The 18,570-nt window shown below is 39.3% G+C and overlaps 1 protein-coding gene across 4 annotated transcripts; it reads left to right on the top strand.

Moving 5' to 3' along the window:
- Positions 1 to 5,808: 5,808 nt before the first annotated feature.
- On the top strand, positions 5,809 to 16,797 carry LOC146555176 (MARVEL domain-containing protein 3-like). Of its 4 annotated transcripts, none has more exons than XM_085252471.1 (5): positions 5,809 to 5,971; positions 7,436 to 7,583; positions 8,209 to 8,302; positions 13,294 to 13,406; positions 15,297 to 16,797. In XM_085252471.1, exons 3-5 carry the CDS (start codon positions 8,211 to 8,213, stop codon positions 15,953 to 15,955), a joined length of 864 nt encoding a protein of 287 aa, XP_085108597.1. In that variant the 5' UTR covers positions 5,809 to 5,971; positions 7,436 to 7,583; positions 8,209 to 8,210; the 3' UTR covers positions 15,956 to 16,797. The 4 variants fall into 4 exon arrangements, with proteins under 4 accessions (XP_085108597.1, XP_085108595.1, XP_085108594.1 ...); XM_085252469.1 differs by having other exon boundaries at positions 5,809 to 6,064; XM_085252468.1 differs by lacking the exons at positions 5,809 to 5,971; positions 7,436 to 7,583 and adding an exon at positions 7,594 to 7,803.
- The last annotated feature ends 1,773 nt before the right edge of the window (positions 16,798 to 18,570 follow it).

Below are 18,570 nucleotides of genomic sequence, written 5' to 3'. Positions count from 1 at the left end.
TTTTATAACATCAGGGTTTGTTTACTGACGCCCCTTCATGCGTCACCGGTACATTTTATACATAGATCAGATCAACATCATCATGACTTTTCACCCAGAAAATCATCTTCTATTTTCATGGCTTGGTACTTTCCGTTCTTATCTTAAAATGAATTGTTCCTCTTTCTTGTCTAGACATAACTGATCTCCCCTCTAAATAAATCTTAACTAATGTGTGTGTACGTGTTGACCTCACATGCTCTTTGTGTCACCTCTTCACCTCCTACTGTCTGTGTCTCGTCCTCAAATGCTCTTTCTCAATTCACCTGTTGCACCTCTGACCTCTCACTAGACCAGAAGCTCACTGAGACTATGTGTATGTCTTCTACTAAATAAATGTTTTAACCAAGAACCTCTACTAAAACCTTAATATAAAATGACCTGATATAAGTGTTTTGTAAGCATGTATTGCAATTCCTTCTATGCTCTAGTTTTCCCTCAGCATGTATCACCTGAACAGTCACGTCAGTGAGGCTTACGACCTTTAAAGAACCTGAACATCAACTCAATTAAGCACAGATATGCAATATGTATAAAATAGTTATAACTGCACCTGAAATACAAAGTTAACATCATCATAAACATCTTAAGGCCATCTTAAAGCTATCTGTTACATTGTTAAAGCAATGATCATACTGCAGATTATATTATGCTGGTCAAATACTCTTCTGTTCATCCCCACAGACTGAACACAGTCTGACAGCTGTCAGTCCCAGCTGATTTCCCTCCCTCTCCCTCTGCTCCTCTCCGTCTCACTATAAAAAGGGAAGGAAACCATTATCAGTCCAAATCGCCATCAGCTGTTCTCACCGGCATCTCCAGCACCGCCCCGTTGAGCCCACTGCACCACTCCTCCCCTGCAGCCGTGCCCAGGACCACACCTCCGCCACACACCTCAAATCCAGCATCCTCAGACTGTACGCTAAATGGAAGGTAGGAAACTGGTGACTTGGGAGTGTTGGAATCACAATCCAGAATTAGACAACAAACGTCCTTGAGTACATCAGGAAGATGGCCAATCAATGGTGTGCTTAGTGAATACCTCAGGCAGAAGAAACCTGAGAAAGAAGAGGAGCAAGAGGAAGAACCATCAAGATCCATAGAGCCTGGTGTCTATCACACCAGGCCCCCTGGGGCTTTTGCACTGTGGCTGCTGGGTGACCTCCGTCGGGGGCTCTCCTCTCCTTTTCTAGGTGGGTGGCACGATTGCCCCTGCAGTGGTCCTCTGCAGGTGATAAAACAGATTTTCAGTCTTTTTTCTTTCTCTCTCTCTATCTCTCCTCTATTTTTATCTCCCTCTCTTTCTGTTAGCTCTTTTCCTAACTTCTCTTTTTTTCTTCTTTTTCTTTCCCATCTCCCAGTCCAGTCCATTCTCATTGTAATAACTTCAAATTAAAAGATAAATAAATAAATACATTTAATAAACTATGACAATCAAGTGCACCAGTATAGCAAAAACCGTAATAGTCCACTTGGGAAAATAAATCTGTTGGGCATTTTTGTTGCCCTTCAGACAATAATTCTGATTGCTACACTGCCAGGACAGGCAAAAAAACCCATATAATAACCTGGACAGAGTAGTGGTAGACAAAGAGGAAGAGAGCCATACTGAAAGACATGGTGACACTGAATGACAGCAACATCAGGGAGAAGGAACATCAGAAGCTGGAGAAGTACCAAGGGTTGAGAGAAAAGCTGGAGAAGATGTGGAGTGTGAAGGTTAAAAGCGGTCCCAGTGGTAATTAGAGCGCTTGTTAGGTGAGAGGCCACAGCAGATCCCAGGAACAACATCTGTGATCTCTCTCCAGAAGAGTGCAGTAGGAGTACATTAAAAAAACTTCCCCTCTCGCTTCTGCGGGCGGTCTGTCCTTCAAGCTCGGGTCCTCTACCAGAGGCCTGGGAGCCTCCTTAGAATAACATAGGACAGAATCTAATATAAGACGGTACTTCTAGTGTGCCTCTTAAAGAGCCCATGTAGATTATGTTGTGTGGGGAAAACAAGTAGAGAGCGGAGAATAATAATTAATGACATAAGATTTGTTTTCATTGTGAAGAACATAATATTTGCTGTAATGTTTATATTATATTTGATAAAAAACAAAAAATAACACCTTCATATAATACTAAGATTTTTCATAGGAAAAATGCTCTAGTCCTTAACAGGTTGTAAAATCAGATAAATACACCGTCAGATGAATAGCAAGATATGACAGATTACAATTTGTCATTATTAATCTAACGATAAATAAAGCCTAAATTTTCAAAGCGGTAAACCCCCAAACATACGCCATCATTTAGTTGTTTGTGCAACCATTTTTGGCAGTAGTAACTTGAAGCAATCCTTTTCTGTATATTTTTTTCTGTGTTAACTTTAGCTGTCAAACACATGGCCTCTCATTTGACTGTAATTGGAAATAATTCAACTGAATTTCAGGAGCGAGCCCACGCCCCCATACACCCAAAACACTGCAAGCTGTTCGTTCTCGTTGTAGTGCCGCACCCTCCCTCCTTTTTTTCAGTTCCCTTGCTTCCCATTAGTACAAACAGATCTGCATAAAGAACATAGATCTTTACAGGCTTTCTAAATCTAGACTATGAACTACATTTATTGGTAAAAGTACATTCACGGTTCTGTATAATTAAGTTTGCATTCATGAGGTCAGTAGGATGTGAAGCAGTTATACTGCACAGGACAACCTATTATGACAAGGCAATGGCAGGGTCATGTACTAAAATATCTACTATAATTTTTACACAAAGTCCCAGCCAGTATGCTTCAGCAATAACCAGCATTCTGTCAGGAGCAACACAAACTAATGTATGAAAAACAAGCGGTGAAGTGCTATGATTCCTTTGTAGATGCATTGCTTATTCCTCCTCATTTAAAATTCCAGTGTTTGTCACTCAGGCAGGGGCGGACCCAGAGAAATTTTCTTAGGGTGGCATGAGGGTGGCAAAGAAATCAAATGGGGTGGCAAAATCAAAGCCTTTTTTTTTTTTTTTACCAAACACATATGCAGCTTGTTACATATGGTTAAAATGATTCAAATGCAGTAAGTATACACGTGTTTTTTTTTCATATAAATATAGTCTATAACTCAATTATTTTCTGTAGCCAACATAATTAAACACTTTAGTTGCATAAAACATGCGATGTTATGTGCTGTATAGCCGGTATAATAAATAAACATGTAGCCCAATAAGTATAAAATCCAGAAAGCTACACAACATGGGGCGGTTTATTTACAAACACAAGTCTAACTTTCACTGTTTTTTGTTAGAAAAAAAACAGATTGTTGCTTAACTTACACAAAATTTCAGAAATCTGTACAGTCATGAATAAAAATGTAAACCTAATTTTTCACGATTTGTTGGATTAACCCTCTCAGGTCCAAAATATAACTGTCCATTTTTGACTCCTTTTGATTTTACATTTGTATTTCACTTGTTTCATTTTATTTTTTCCCCTTGCCTTCGTATCATTCTTTTAAGCTCAACCTCACGTGTGTGAATTTACTTGTTCTTTCATTGACATACTGTATTAACACAACTGATCTGAAATCACACAGAAAACTTAAAATCCCAGTAGTAGTTTTTTTTTTCTGTAACCCCCCCCCCCCCCCCCCAACACACACACACACACACAGATATGTTGAGTAAATTATTTTTATAACTTGAAATGCAAATACAAATTGTACATTTCGAAAACTTATGCACACATTTTGTGAACATGTATAACTATTTATCCAGAAATGCAGCCAATACAACCTCCCGTTTTTTTTAAAAAATTTTATACAACCATTTAAAAATATTACTCAAACTAAAATGAGAGAACAATAAGATGGCGCACAAATTATGTGTGCCAGTGGCACTTGCCACCCCATGCTACCCTTCTAGATCTGCCCCTGCACTCAGGTGGTAGAGAAGGTTACTTACTAACCTTAAGGTGGTTCGATCCCTGTCTGCTCTAGTCTACATGCCAAATATCCTTGGGCCAGAAACTAACCCCTAACTTGCTCTCCAGTGCATGAATGAATGTGTGTAGACAAAAGTGCTTGTGCAAATGAGGTAAGTTTTTCAAAGTGCTTTGAGTGCTCATGGAGTAGAAAAGCACCATATAAGAACAGTAAATTTAGCATTTAGGTCACACTTTTATAAATATTACACTTGCCCCTGTTTGTTTCCCTCTAAACTAAATTTAGGTTATTTTGCAGGTTCTGCTTTTTAGCCCATAAGCAGTCATCATATACAATTGCATAGTCAATTTCTGAAACATAATCTCCCTAAGGGGACCTCCCCAAGGAATTGATTCTATTCTATTCTATTCTAGTCTTCTTTGTTTGGGTAAGGCTAAACCTCCGCCTACCCCACTCCTACTTTACAGGTGAAAATAGAGCAAAAGGACCGCTAGTCTTTGACTTTATTTATTTTCTGCTGTGTTTTACTTTTACATCCATTTGAAAGAGTGAGTGTAAACACAAAAAATATATATTTTATGTGCTGGAATGTGCAGAAAATAGGTTTAAATATTAAACAAATTTCTTCCAGTCAGAGAATGTTGCATATAATTAAATTTTTTGCTTGATGCATAAAGTTAAAAGATTAAAACTAATAAAACAAGTTTTAAAAAGGGTCTTTTCCATTTGATTACCTTTTTGTATGATGGATTATGTAGAAAAAGTAGAATTGGGCTGAAACATCTATTGCTTTATCACCTATTCAGGTTGTAAATTGTGTTTTTAAAAAGTAATTAAGTAACTAAGTAATTAATTACTTTTGAAAATAAGTAATCAGTAAAGTAACAGGATTACTTTTTTGGGGAAGTAATCAGCAATTAGTTACTAATGACTTTTTTCAAGTAACTTGACCAACACTGATTATAAGTATTATTAGTGTTGTAAAATATAAAACCTTAAACAATCAAGGCAAAGCCAACCAAACAAATACCCTGTTACTGGCTTCAATGAAGAAAAAAGTCAAGAGCACCCAGCTCACAAGTGCTCCAGGGAGACTGGCCAGTTGTTCCCAGTTACACTGATTAACCCCGCCTACCAGGAACCTGCAAGACAACACAAAGGAACAGAGGAAAACACAGAAGGCCTGGCCAAGGCAAAGGGCTGTCACACCCATGATGAAATGAATGTATTTCACTGGAAATGCATTATAAACAGCTACTAAATGTGCCAGCAGCTGGGTCTGACTCTGTTCTTTCCATGACCTGTCACTACTCCACCTGTTTCACAAGCAAACATGACACCAACTCAGAGGCAAGACACTGGAAAAAATGAGAAACTGTGAATCACTACAATCATGCAGCATAGTAATTGTGTGTTGATCCAGTCTTCCCTGTTATTGACACTCCCTGTGGAGATAAAGAGTTAAAACTTTCATCTGGTTCTTTTGCACGTGGAAGCAGATTTGTTAACTGCCTTTTCAGGGGAATCTGATGTCATGCTTGATAAAGCTACTTATATATATTAGCAGTGTTGGGGAGTAACGGAACCGCCGTTATGTATTTAGAATACAAAATATGAGTAACTGTATTCCGTTACAGTTACCGTTTAAAAAGGTGGTATTCAGAATACAGTTACTTTGTTGAAATAAATGGAATACACTGCAGTACTTTCCTGTTTCATTCTGTCGCGGGTCAGGACTGTTTGGGTTTTGTTTGACAGCTACGTTCTGTAGTTCCAGGCGGCAGCGTTACGGTTGCCATGGTTACAGGGCGACGCTCTCTCTCTCTCTGCGACTGTGTGTTTCCTGGGCGAGAGAGCGCCTTTTCGTTGTTGTTGTTGTTGTGCTAAGCTAACAGGCAGAATGCTACAAGCATAGCTCTAAAGAATGTAGCATCATGGGCAGTGTAGTCCGTGCTGCAGGGAGAATGGACTGCCATACACGTTATGTGTCTGTGAGCGCGAGGAGGGAGAAAAAGGTACGAGCTGTCGTCGAGGAAAAACGGGAGCTGGAAGCATGTAAATATAATAATAACCACTGCAGCCAAGAAGAGTGCCTGACGAGCCCAGTTGTAAGTAAGCTGTTAAGACTCGACTGTACACCGTGTTCGTGTTTTCCTCTGAAACAATAAGCTCCGTTGCAGCAGTCTTTCAACGCCTCTCTCTGTCTCTCGCAAGAAAAGTTGACCCAGACAACAAAGTAAAGCTATTTTTCGGCTACGAGCCGACAGGGACCCCGCCGTATTAGTCAGAAGTCCCTTTACTACAGTTCGGAGTCGCGGACCTTCAGTAATACTAATAAATCACACAGCAATAGGACATTCATGTTGTTGTAAAAAGCATGATAATATATTAAGAAATCCAAAGTATTCAGAATACGTTACTGTCATTGAGTAACGTAACTGAATACGTTACAGAATACATTTTGGGGCATGTATTCTTTATTCTGTAATGGAATACATTTTAAAAGTAACCTTCCCAACACTGTATATTAGGAAAAACTCTGAAACTGCTCCACCAGCATCAACTCACGCACTGCTGCAAAATTGGTATTCTTGATACGGACATGTGGACACTGTTCAATCATATGAAGTGCAGATGTTTTGAAACTGTGATTCAAAACAGCCATCTTACCATGACTAATTGAGGCTTTGTTCATATGGGAACCTGGATGACCTTCAGGCCTATGAAAAATGACCTGGTGCTGTCAGCATGTAGCTGGCCACTGAACCCTTTCATGCTGAAAATGAAAATGCAGGACAGAAAACATGATAAAACCAAACAATTAGACAAAAACTAAACAAACCACAAATAGAAAATGGTGCATAAAGAAGATGTGTGTCTGAGTGTGTGCGTGTATGTGATACTCAATCATGTGTGATAAAAAGCATCCTATTATTAAGATATGAAAAGAGGTTGTCAATGCTTTCAATTCAATTACAGCAGGTGAGGCAAATTCAGAGACAACACTGTGTTAAAAACAGTCCTCTGGCCACTAACTAAATTCTTTGAATTCTTTCACACTTGCTCAGCTGGAAATGCAACTGAGTTAGAGCTTCATTGGTGCTTGATGATCATTCTTGAAACCTCGTACTAAGGTTATACCCGTGTCAAAGCCTGAAACAATAAATGCTAAAGTTTGAATTATTATTTTAGGTGTAAAATGAAGATATTAGGAGAAAAATCAAGAAATCAGAACGCACACACCACATTTTAGGGCCACAATATGACACTTTCTGATTTTCTATTTATTTTTAAATGTTTTATTACTAAAAGATGATGAAAACAATGGTGTGTGAGAACACAGTGATATTTTTAAATGGTAAGCAAAGTTAAATTGCCCACATAGTCTACGCTTAATTCAAACTGTGTAAATAACTGTTGCAAAAGTGCCTTTATTTCTTTTTTGTGCATTATAATGTATAGTCTGATATCTTGTGCAGTGTAAAAACAGATCGTTTAGTGCCCCCTTCTGGCAGATCTACGTACGTACACGTAGATGGAGACGACAGCTTTTGGCCAATGGTGTGCCGCTCGACGTCACCGCTGCAGCGTGCTGGTAAAGAAAGGCCAACAACACCCCCTCAAACAGTGAGTAAACAGAGGCTTCTGTGGCGTGAGAGACGGCGCACGAAGCTCGTAGTAGCTTTGACCTCATACCAGAAACTCTTCTGTTCACCTGTTAGTTCCTCTTCCGCCTCCGCCTCGTAGGGTGGAGTTGTTGCTACCTGGATTCTGACAGCAGACAGAATAACTATATTTGGATTCAGTAATGCTGTTTCAGTCTGAAGTGTTTTTTATCGACATTACAGTAAGTTTGTCTTTGATAACGCTAATTGAATCAGACATTTTGGCTACTTTGCTGACGTATCGCACAAGCTTGGCTTTGGTTTGGAAGTAGTACCTGCTCTTCGGGTGCTTGACGGGAAATTTAAGCTTTCATGTAAAATTACACGCTTTCTTAGCCTAGTTTTCATTTGTTAGTAGTTTTCATAATTTTCACTTTGGGGGGACTCTACGTCAGTTGTAGGCTATATTTCCATGCCAACAGGAGCTAAAACATTAAAGCGTTTTCTTTTTGTTCTTTTCTTTTTCCTGTTAAAGAAGATAAATAAAAACCTCTAGAGTCATACGTTTCATCCTGTAGTATGCGGGACAGTTTTCGTGCTTTTCAAACGTCGTTTTTGTGTTTAAGTGTGCCACTTTCCGTCAGCAGGAATGAGCCAGCAGCCGCGATCAAACCGGGGGCACCGGGAGAGGAACGGAGACCACCGGCAGCACAATGGCGACCGGTCAACACCATCCAACAGGTGCGCACTGCGTTCACCGTTGTTTTAAACCCAGACTGTGAAGTGAGGGCGACTGGGGCAGTTGTCTCACCATGTAATTCCTCAGATCAGAAACTAAATACACTTATTCCGCACACCCTCATTAGGATTCTCTCTGACCGTGGAAGAAGCGCAGGTACTTCATTTCTGCAGAAATTCCCAAGGACAAAACAAGTTTTCAGATAAGGGAGATGCTTTTTGAATGCACAGTGTTTTTTTCCTCCCTAAATCTGGATTTAAATCTCCATCAGTAGTACTTTAGAGAACAACCATGTTGACATAGGTGTTGCTGGGTAAAAGATTGTAAACATGGACGGCATATCAGGGACACCTTGTTTGTCTGTATTGACATTTAAAAATTAAAATACTTGTTTGTATCAAACATCACGTTTTACATGTGTTAAAACAGTATCAGCCTACATACTGACATACACAAAATAAATGTCACTCTCGCTCCATATTTATCAAGCAATATAACATACAGATGAGGATAACATTATTAACCCCCCTCTATCAGTGTTTTTTTTTTTTTTTTTAATGGAGTGAATTTTCAACACAGCATTTTTAAACATACTAGATTTCTTGAGAAAGCATAGATTATACCTATTTGTGACACACGGTCACATAATTATCTCAAGAAACAAAACAACAATAACCAGGGTCAATATTGTTTGCCCCCTGAAACACTGACCTTTGAACTGCAGCACAAACCTCTGCTGTGCAATGATGTGCTTTAACTGTATAATTCTCAAAACATATAAAATCATTAAAACTGAGACTTACTGTCCACTTTAAACTTCAGCCAGAGTGTGAGTTGTAAGCATAGTGCAAAAAACAAAAGAAATCAGTTTAAACTTGAGGGGAAAAAAGTGAATGTTCAGTAAGGAGCAGATGGATTTACAAAGTTATCACAGTGTTTCCAAGTGTCAAGAATGCAGTGAAAAATATGAAATTCAGAGAGAGCCACACAGTACAGAACAAGCCTGGCAGAGGTATGAAGTGAGCGACTTCAAAGACTCTGGAAGAAAAAATAGTGAGAGATCTGTGTGAAGGGCTCGGAACAACTGCCAACACTAGTAAAAGACTAGTAAAGACCAAGCTGGGAATTTTAAGCTCAAAGAAGACGATCAGTAGAACCCTGCAGCGGAATGGACTGGCAGGTTGCAGATCAAGAAAAACTAAACTTCTGCAGAAGATACACCTTTAAGCCAGACTGAAGTATGCTGGGGAAACCTGATGAAAGAAAGATAAAGATGGCATAAAACCCAAAGAATCACAGTGGTGCAAGTGTTAAGCTGTGGGGATGCTTCGGTGCATCTGGAACTGGGAGTCTAGTCAAGGTGGAAGGAATCATGAGGAAAGAAGGATATAATGAAAATTTCCAAAGAAATCCTCAAACATCAACAAAACTGGATCTGGGTCGTGGCTTTGTTCTCTAACACAACATCGACCCAAAATATAATTCACTACTGTGAAGATCTACCTCCGGAAGACTCAAGTGAATGTTACTGACTGGCCTGCATAAAGCCCTGAGTTGAATCTAATTGAAAATCTGTGTGGTGAACTGAAGACCAACAAATCTGGAAGAGCTTGAGAGATTCACCAATAAAGAATGAGCTGGGATGGCTCAGCAGACTGAAGAAGCTTCTCGGATGAGAGGTGAAACGTCTTCAAGCAACTTAAAGAAGTCCAGATGCTTTTCTTTCCAAGCTCCTACAAACAACTGCATGCTGTTATCTAGCAAAAAGGAAATGACTGAAATGACTGATATGACTGATAGTACCAAGGGGAGCTAATAATTTTGATCCTGGTACGTTTTGTATTTTTGTGAAATAAATCTTTCTGTATTTCTATTTAAAATATTGCAAGTGTTCCAAATAAAACCAGGATGTTTGGAAAAACTCTTTCAAAATTCCTTGCTCTTTTTAACAGCACTTGGGAAATTCTTAAACAAAAAAACAGACATTTTCATAATAATTCTTGTATTTGTACAGACAGAAAATATCCCTTTGACTCTTTTGCTTTTGAATAGACATGTAAAGATGTCCATTTAAATTAAATTATGAGACGTTATTGTAATAATTTGATTATTCACTTGTTTAATGTTTGTTTTTTTTGGGGGGGTTAAGCGTTACAATTGTGACCCTCAGACTTCTTGCGTCAAAATGAATGTTGTAGTCTTGTCCTTATTAGTGAAAAAATGTAAGCTGTACTGTTAGCACAATTATTTACATGTCTTTTCATCAAAAGATAACATGTAGCCTGTGAGTAATGAAGGACACTGTAGAAAAAGTTGCAGCTGCCCTCAGTCTTTTCTACTTCTACCACTATGAATGTGGCAAGGGGAGCCCCAGAAGCAACAGAGGATTGATATTTTGTTGTACGTCTGCACAAATATTTAACAACAACAAAAAATCATAAAAACGTTTTTGTTTTTTTTTGTTGTTTTTTTTTATAACCAGCTCAGAAACATTCAAACTGACCTTAATAGGAAACTGGACAAGCTTAGACGTGTTCATTCTGAAGTTTGGAAACGTTTTGTTTAAAATGACTTTAACCCACTTTTCCAAACTTTGTTGAGCCCAGTCCAAGAACTTGAAAGAATTTTTCTTTTGGTCATGGACCAGACTTTATTAATCCCTATGGGCTCTACTGTGAGTTAGAGTTTGCAGTCTTGTTATAATTGATGAATCTTTTGCTTCTGGTTACATCAGAGTACAACCCAATGCTGCTCTCAATTCTCACTTGCTGGTTTCATTACAGTATATTATTGTATTAGTAAAGCAATCCCCAATTTACTCATGGTTCAAGCCTCAGAGATGTAAGGTTTTCAGAGGAACACTGACTTGTAATTCATTATTGTTATATTGCTTTGTTCCTTTTTTTTCTGAGTACTTTGTCCACTGGTGCCATAAAAATCTGAATTCCAGTACTGAATCCAGAGTTCATATTTGGCAGTGTATCAGGACTTGTTTTCAGAATCTTTATTGTCATTGTCACAGGTACAACGAAATTAAAAATGGTCCCCGATCATTGCATCATCCCTAACGATATCAACATATAAATAAAACAAAATTCAATAATAAAATAAATGGAATACTTAAAGTGCTAATAAGAAGTATCAACAAACATTCACATACATTCCCACATACATGCTTCAGTCAGCACACAGATTAATACAAGAGTGGCGTGATTGGCATTTTTTTTGTAGCAGTATTTTTTTTTTTTTTGTTGCAGTTGGATAAAAGCTGTTTGAGCCTATTAGTCCTTACACTGATTGCTCTGTACCGTCTGCCTGAGGGCAACAGTTCAAACAGGGAGTGGCCAGGATGTGAGGTATCTTTTATGATGTTTTGGGCTTTTTTAAGACAGCGGGTGTAGATCTTCCAGTGTGGGGAAAGGGCAGCCAGTGATCTTTTGGGCGGTGTTAATGATCCCTTGGAGTGCTTTCCTCTGAGCCACTGTGCAGCTAGTGTACCAGATGCATATGCAACAGGTTAGAACACTCTCAATGGTGGCTCTGTAGAAGGACACCAGCAGTCTCTGTATGATGTTATTCCTTCTGAGAATTCTCAGGAAGTACAGTCTCTGTTGGGCCTTTCTCAGCAGCTCGGAGGTGTTCGCACTCCAGGAAAGGTTCTCCTCTATGTTGACTCCCAGGAAGCGGAAGCTTGCCACCCTTTCTACACAGTCCCTATTAATGAATAGTGGTTGGGTCTCTGCCTTTTTCCTTCTGAAGTCTATTATGAGTTCTTTGGTTTTTGAAGTGTTGAGGAGGAGGTTATTGGCCTTACACGATAATGACAGCTGCTCCACCTCGTCTCTGTATGCAGACTCGTCATCCCTGGAAATGAGCCCCACCACGGTGGTGTCGTCTGCAAATTTCACAAAGAGGTTGCTCTGGTGGAGAGGAGTGCAGTCGTGTGTGTAGAGAGAGTAGAGCAGTGGACTAAGCACACAGCCCTGGGGTGAGCCAGTGCTGAGATTTAGGGCTGAGGATGTGTGATGGCCAACTCTGACTCTCTGTCTACGGCCCGAGAGGAAGCTGTTGATCCACATGCAGGTGTTGTAAAGAAGCCCCAGGTCTTATAGCTTGGCCACCAGTTTGTGTGGAAGGATGATGTTAAAAGCTGAGCAGTAATCCACGAAAAGCATTCGCACATAGCTCCCATGCTCTTCCAGTTGTGTTACGGCAGCATGGAGTGCTGTGGCTACAGCGTCTTCTGTGGACCGGTTTGCTCTGTAGGCAAACTGGTGAGGATCCAGGCTGCAGGGCAGGGCTGCTGTGATGTGTTTTACCATTGTTTCTCACTTATCTTTCTAATTACTGCCTTTTCACAGTAGTTGTCAAATTGTGATTCACTCTATTTTAGTATAGAAAAGATTTATATTATTGTTATACTTGGAGACTATTAAAAAATAACAATAATTATTAACAATTAGTCTTGTTCTCAGAAGCAGCTCGGAAGGAAATTTGGTACCTGGCTGACATCCCTGAGTCTAGTTCTGCTCAAAGTTTCTTCCTATTAAAAGGGAGTTTTCCTTCCCACTGTCGCCAAAGTGCTTTCTCATAGGGGGGTCATATGGTTGTTGCGTTTTTCTCTGCATGTATTATTGTAGGGTCTACCTAACAATATAAAGCACTTTGGAGCAACTGTTGTTGTGAATTGGGGGTGTATAAATAAAACTGAATTGAAATTAAATTAAATGAGGAAACTACATGCTGTAGAAAGGTCTGTTGAAAGCTCCAAAATAGCATTAAAAGCACCTTGTTTTAAATTCATTTTGTCAGTAGGGAAAATATTCTATTTCTGCAGTTAACCATGTTTATAATTTTGTTATGACATTTAAAATGTCTGAAAAATGGACTCAGGCGGAAAAAGGCTAAAAACACATGTTCCTGTCTCATTGGCCTTTCTGTCAGTGTTTCAGATTAGTTGGTTGATGATTTCCTTCATTGTTATCTTTTTCAGGTCCTCCTCATCACCCCCATATTACCCCCGAGAAGCTGACTCACATCCAAGTCATGCACGGGAACGAGTGAATCACAGTGACTCCAAATGGAACTACATTTGCTCCAGAAGAGGTAGGTCAGGATGTCCAGTACTGTGCAAAAGCCTCAACTCTTTATAGTTTGCTTGGAAAAAACAACAGTGATTTATTGAAACATGTCCAGAAGTGTATATGGAAATACAGTATATAAGACGAAACCAGTTTGTACAAATCTAATGAGCTTGAAAGTCAATATTTTGTTGAGCACAAATATTGACTATTATATACTATTATATACTATTATATGTCCGTAAAATTGTAACCAAATTTGTAATAGATTGAACTAAAGAAATGGTTTCTTTCTATAAAAAGCATTCCTGTGGTATGTTAATGTCCAACTTAACCCCCCCCACCCCCACCCCCAAAACCAACAACTTTGAAATACCTTCCGAAAGCCCCTGGAAACTATTGCCCAAGAACACTTTAACCTCCTAAGACCTGAACAAAGAATGACGTGATTTTTTTTTTTTTTTTCTGAGAAAAATGAGATCCACATATCAGGACATTCGTAGTATAACGTCCCCGTATGTGGATATCAGGCCCTTGTAGAGCAAAATTTAGTATTTTGGTCGAGACAACCCAAAGTGTGATGTCCACGTATGTGGATGCCAGGTTAAACATTTAGAGAAAGTCTGGCTTCTTGGAAGCAAAGTATGACGAAATGAGGAGTTGCTCAAGAGCTCTGCACAGTACTGTATGTGTGAAATAAAACTGTAGCGTCTAATGGCGGCCTTGAGTTTCAGTGTACTTCATTCTTTCTATGAAAACTGCACTGACCGGTTTTCATGTGTTTACTCAACTTTGTTTTCAGAGGTTAGGCAGAGGAACACTATTCTGGGAAGCTGGGAACTTGAAATCAGAGCCTCACAGATTAGTTTTCTCCTGTGAGAACACTAATAAAGACCTCAAATGTACAGCTGAAGTTAGGTCTCAAGTCAAATAAAGTCTAAGTGCCACCATTATAGTTCTCTGAAGCCCATTTGATGCATAACAGCTTATTGATTTTAGATCAAAAATTTCAGTACTCGGGAGAAAAAATCAGGAAGCTAAAAAGTTCAAATGTCAATAACTAGAAGTACAAGTAAGAAGAAGAATAAAAGCAAGTATGATGACTCTTCAATTTAAGCCTCAGCCCTTAGAACCTGAGAATGTAAGACTGCCAACTGGCTCAAACTGCTCTATAGCTTGGAGCTACACACAGACATATTTTAAAAGTGAGCATTAACATCTATAAATCAATTCTAACACGTAGAGTAAAAAGCTTCAGTGCAACATTTTGAAATACTTAAAGCTCAAAGTGAGGGAGTAGCGGTAGTTGAGAAATCCTATATATAAAAGATGGACATCACATATTGGTTTTAGACTGAGCCTCTCACCCTGACCCTCGTTGTTGTTGTTTTTCTTTTTGAGGAATAAGTGACCATAGACACGGTGATGGCAGTGTTAATGTTATGAGTTTTTGCTGGTAGGCTTGATTCACAAACAGACAACAGCACAGATACCTGATGACTGGTGCTAAGTAATTGAATAATTAAATTATAAGATTTCACCCAAGCACAAACCTCTAGGATGGTTTGTAGCAACTATTCATGACATTTCTTATTAAACACATTTGGTGACTGTAGGGACAGACTTGTTTGTTATTTTTGTTGTTGGGTTATTTTGAGTATTTTTAAAATTTGATTTAAATTGGTTTCAGTGCCAAGAGCTGAATCAAATGTAGCCCTAAACTGTATGTGTCTGCGCACCACTTCCAAACTTAGATATTTAATTAATGATCATATGAGGCAAAAAAAATAAAAAATCAGGACGCCTCACCACAAAACGCTGGTGCTGTTTTTTTTTTTTTGTTTTTTTTAAATGATTTGAAAGATTGATTTTTCTGTAAAATGAACTCAAATGCCTGTTCTGTGTGCTGACAAAGGTATCATCCTGATCTGCGCTGTGCTGACCAACGCCCTGGTCCTCATCTGTGTGGTCGCAGCTCAGATGGTTACGTCGGGAATGTCCTCGGCAGCCAGCATGGGCGGCTTCAACCTCAACTCCAACATCAACTTTGAGGGTACTGAGCTGCAGAAGCTACGAGAACTAGACATGCAGTATAACCAAATGAGGGCACCAAGCATCTATGGCGGCATCCCCTTCAGCCTCACCTTTGGAATAGTCTCACTGCTGTTTGTGGTGTCTGGGAACAAACCCCCCCACCGGATGTCGCGAAAGCTCCTGTTTGGAGCGCTGGTCTTTCAGGCGGTGGGCGCAGTGGTGTATGTGGTGGCTGTCGGCCTCTACCTGCACTTCATGATCAAAGTCAACTCCACAGATGTGTGCAAGCAGCGGGAGATTCTGTATTCGCGGAACGGCTACACCTGGATGAACTGTAACGTGAGTGGGGCCGATGCAGCTGTGGCTCTGTTCGGACTCATCACCGCCATTCTGTACATTGCTGGCACAGTGCTCACTTTCCAGACCATTCAGCACGTGAAGCGTTACCTACAGGAACAAAAGCGGCGGGAAGAGGAGAAAAAGCAGGATCGGAACAACCCACAGAGGGCTCCGCTGTGGGCCGAGACCACATCTGTGTGAGGGAGACTTGTGTACTGTGGTTAAGGGGACACTTTAGTTTCTGCTACAATGACATCTGAACTGATTCAAAGAGGATTGGCTCCAAATGTGTAAGACTGACAGACGGATCACAGGAAACATTTAAACTTACAACTCTTCATCGTCTCCACATGGACACAGCTACTTTGTAGTATAAACTACTTCTGTGTTACTGCCCAAAAGTGACTGTGGATCAGGGGACATAAACAGTACAGTGAGGTAGCACTAATGTGCTGCTGTGGCTTAGTTGGATAAAAAAAAAAGAAAAATCTTGCATAGCTAGAATACATTTGGGATTAAAACAGTACAGTTGAACACTAAAACTAATGTATGACAACTAAACCTGCCTAGTACTTAGTGAATTTAATGTCGTTCCCTCAGGCACTGTAATACATGGATGAATATTAAAGCTTTTCCACTTATGGAGAGAACTAGAAAATAAAGTGAAGACTCAGCCATCATTCATCAGCCCCACATATTGTTAGTTAGCTCAGAAAATGAAATGTATTATGTTGGCTTTTTATGCACATTCCCTCTCATTTTTGTCAATTTTTATGTAGAAGTTTTTGTATGTGTCTTTAAAAAAAAAAAAAAAAAATCTATCCAAATGTAACTTTGTTCTCAAATGTGTCAGTTATCTCAGGTAATGCTGAACATGACCGGCTTGTGTAAGTTAAATCGCTGAGTAAATCTTCAAATGGCCTGTTTTACTGTTGGAGATAGTTTTCTAATAGTAACATGTACACTGCTTAATGTTTTTTTTTTTCTACCAGTTTGCAGCATTTTATCTACTGTAATTAAACAGACTATGATTCCATTTAAAAGCTGGATCGACTGTCATTAGGGGGCAACAGAAGTCTGAGCGCCTGTCCTGCTGTTTGTGTTCCCCTGTTCTGTGCCAGCCATGACATCACTGCTGTCACACAGTGGAGCGCACACATACAAAAGGACAGCAGTGATGTAACTGCGCTGACAACACAAACTTGTCAAAATTCCCCAGAGTGATAAAATGACCTGACTTCTAAATTTACCATTTTAGACAGCCTGATCATCACAGCAGCACTAACAAATTTCTTCTTTTGGTTATGCTCTAAGTTTGGATATTCTGGTTGCTCAGCTCTGCCAACATACCTGTTTTAAGATAATAATAATGATGATAATAATAATAAGGCTGCAGATAACTCTTATTTTAAATATCAGACTGAAATAATTAGCTGACAGGAAACTGATGGACAAGCAAATGTTCTCCTGCTCCAATTTCCTGTGTTGTCAGCAAAGGGACGTGATGAAAAAAAATATATATAAAGCTATTAACAATTAAATATCTAAATTATATATCTAATAAAAAAATCGTGAGGAGCATTTTCCATCTTTAAAAATGAAGGAAAAAATGTGGTAGACAACAGTAAAAGTCATTTCACCTCTAGACAATTATTGACTTAATCTTCAAATACACGGTGACCATGTATCCTTGGGCAAGATACTGAATCCTGAGTGACCCCAATGCATCGGTGTGTAAATGTAAGAAAATGAATATAAAAGCATTGCAAGTAGGGCTGGGCCATATAATACCGTTCACGGTAATACCGGTATAATGTTAGGCAATGATAAAATGAAAGATCGCGATAGAATATGGGTAAAACGCGCATGCGCAGTGCCTTTGTTTTCATACGCACATGGCGGAAAAAGCATGGTGGCGACGGAGAATGAGAAGGGCGGAAGCAGATCGTTGAATGAAACGGATGAACCAGAATTTGTTTGTAAAAATGCTGAAACTTCAGTGGTGTGGAACTGGTTTGGCTTTCGTCCGTCAGATACTCACCAAAGCACAATTTTCAGTAGAACATGCAAGCGGGCCGTCGTTATCGGAAAAGAAGGGTTAGGGATCGGAAAGGAAATCAGTGGTATCGCACATCACTACATTACAGCTACCGTAGACAGGAGCCTCGGCGGAGTAATATGTACTGTGCTTCAACATAATATTACCGTATTGTGACTTTAAGTTTTGTGGATATTATACATCGTTATGCTCAGGATATGTCAGCCAATTTCCACTGGAAATGCCTTTAGTCAGCAAGGAATTTGCATTTGCACTGATACATTTTTATATAGCTTTAAATGCACATAAAAAAAAACAGCTGCTTGATTAAGTGAAAATACATTGATGGGGTTTTTTTTGCACTAATAAAGTTGTGGAGTTGTAAAGTATTTTGCCTCGCGTCAATGTAGTCAGTTATATCGTTATCGCAAATTTTCAAATATATATCATGATAAATATTTTTGGCCATATTGGCCTGCCCTAATTGTGTGTGTGTGTGTGTGTGTGTGTGTGTGTGTGTGTGTGTGTGTGTGTGTGTGTGTGTGTGTGTGTGTGTATGTTTGTGTGAGAGAGAGAAATTAGGTGAATAAGGCTTGTAGAAGAAATGCACTACAAGTTGAATTCTGGAAATACAATCATTTCACCTTCTCAGTGCAGCTATACACATACACACGTTAAATTAATTAAAAGAAATGAGTGAGCATGTGTGGACTGTATGCAGGTGACAACCGGAAGTTCGAGAAGCAGATGTGTTTTAATCTTATTACATAAAAACATA

Source organism: Mchenga conophoros, linkage group LG17 (genome assembly GCF_057382185.1).
Source record: "Mchenga conophoros isolate Kocher_MC1m ecotype Shallow Benthic linkage group LG17, M_conophoros_male_GT1.1, whole genome shotgun sequence".
Classification (NCBI taxonomy): domain Eukaryota; kingdom Metazoa; phylum Chordata; class Actinopteri; order Cichliformes; family Cichlidae; genus Mchenga; species Mchenga conophoros.
This window is presented reverse-complemented; position numbering and strand designations above follow the sequence as displayed.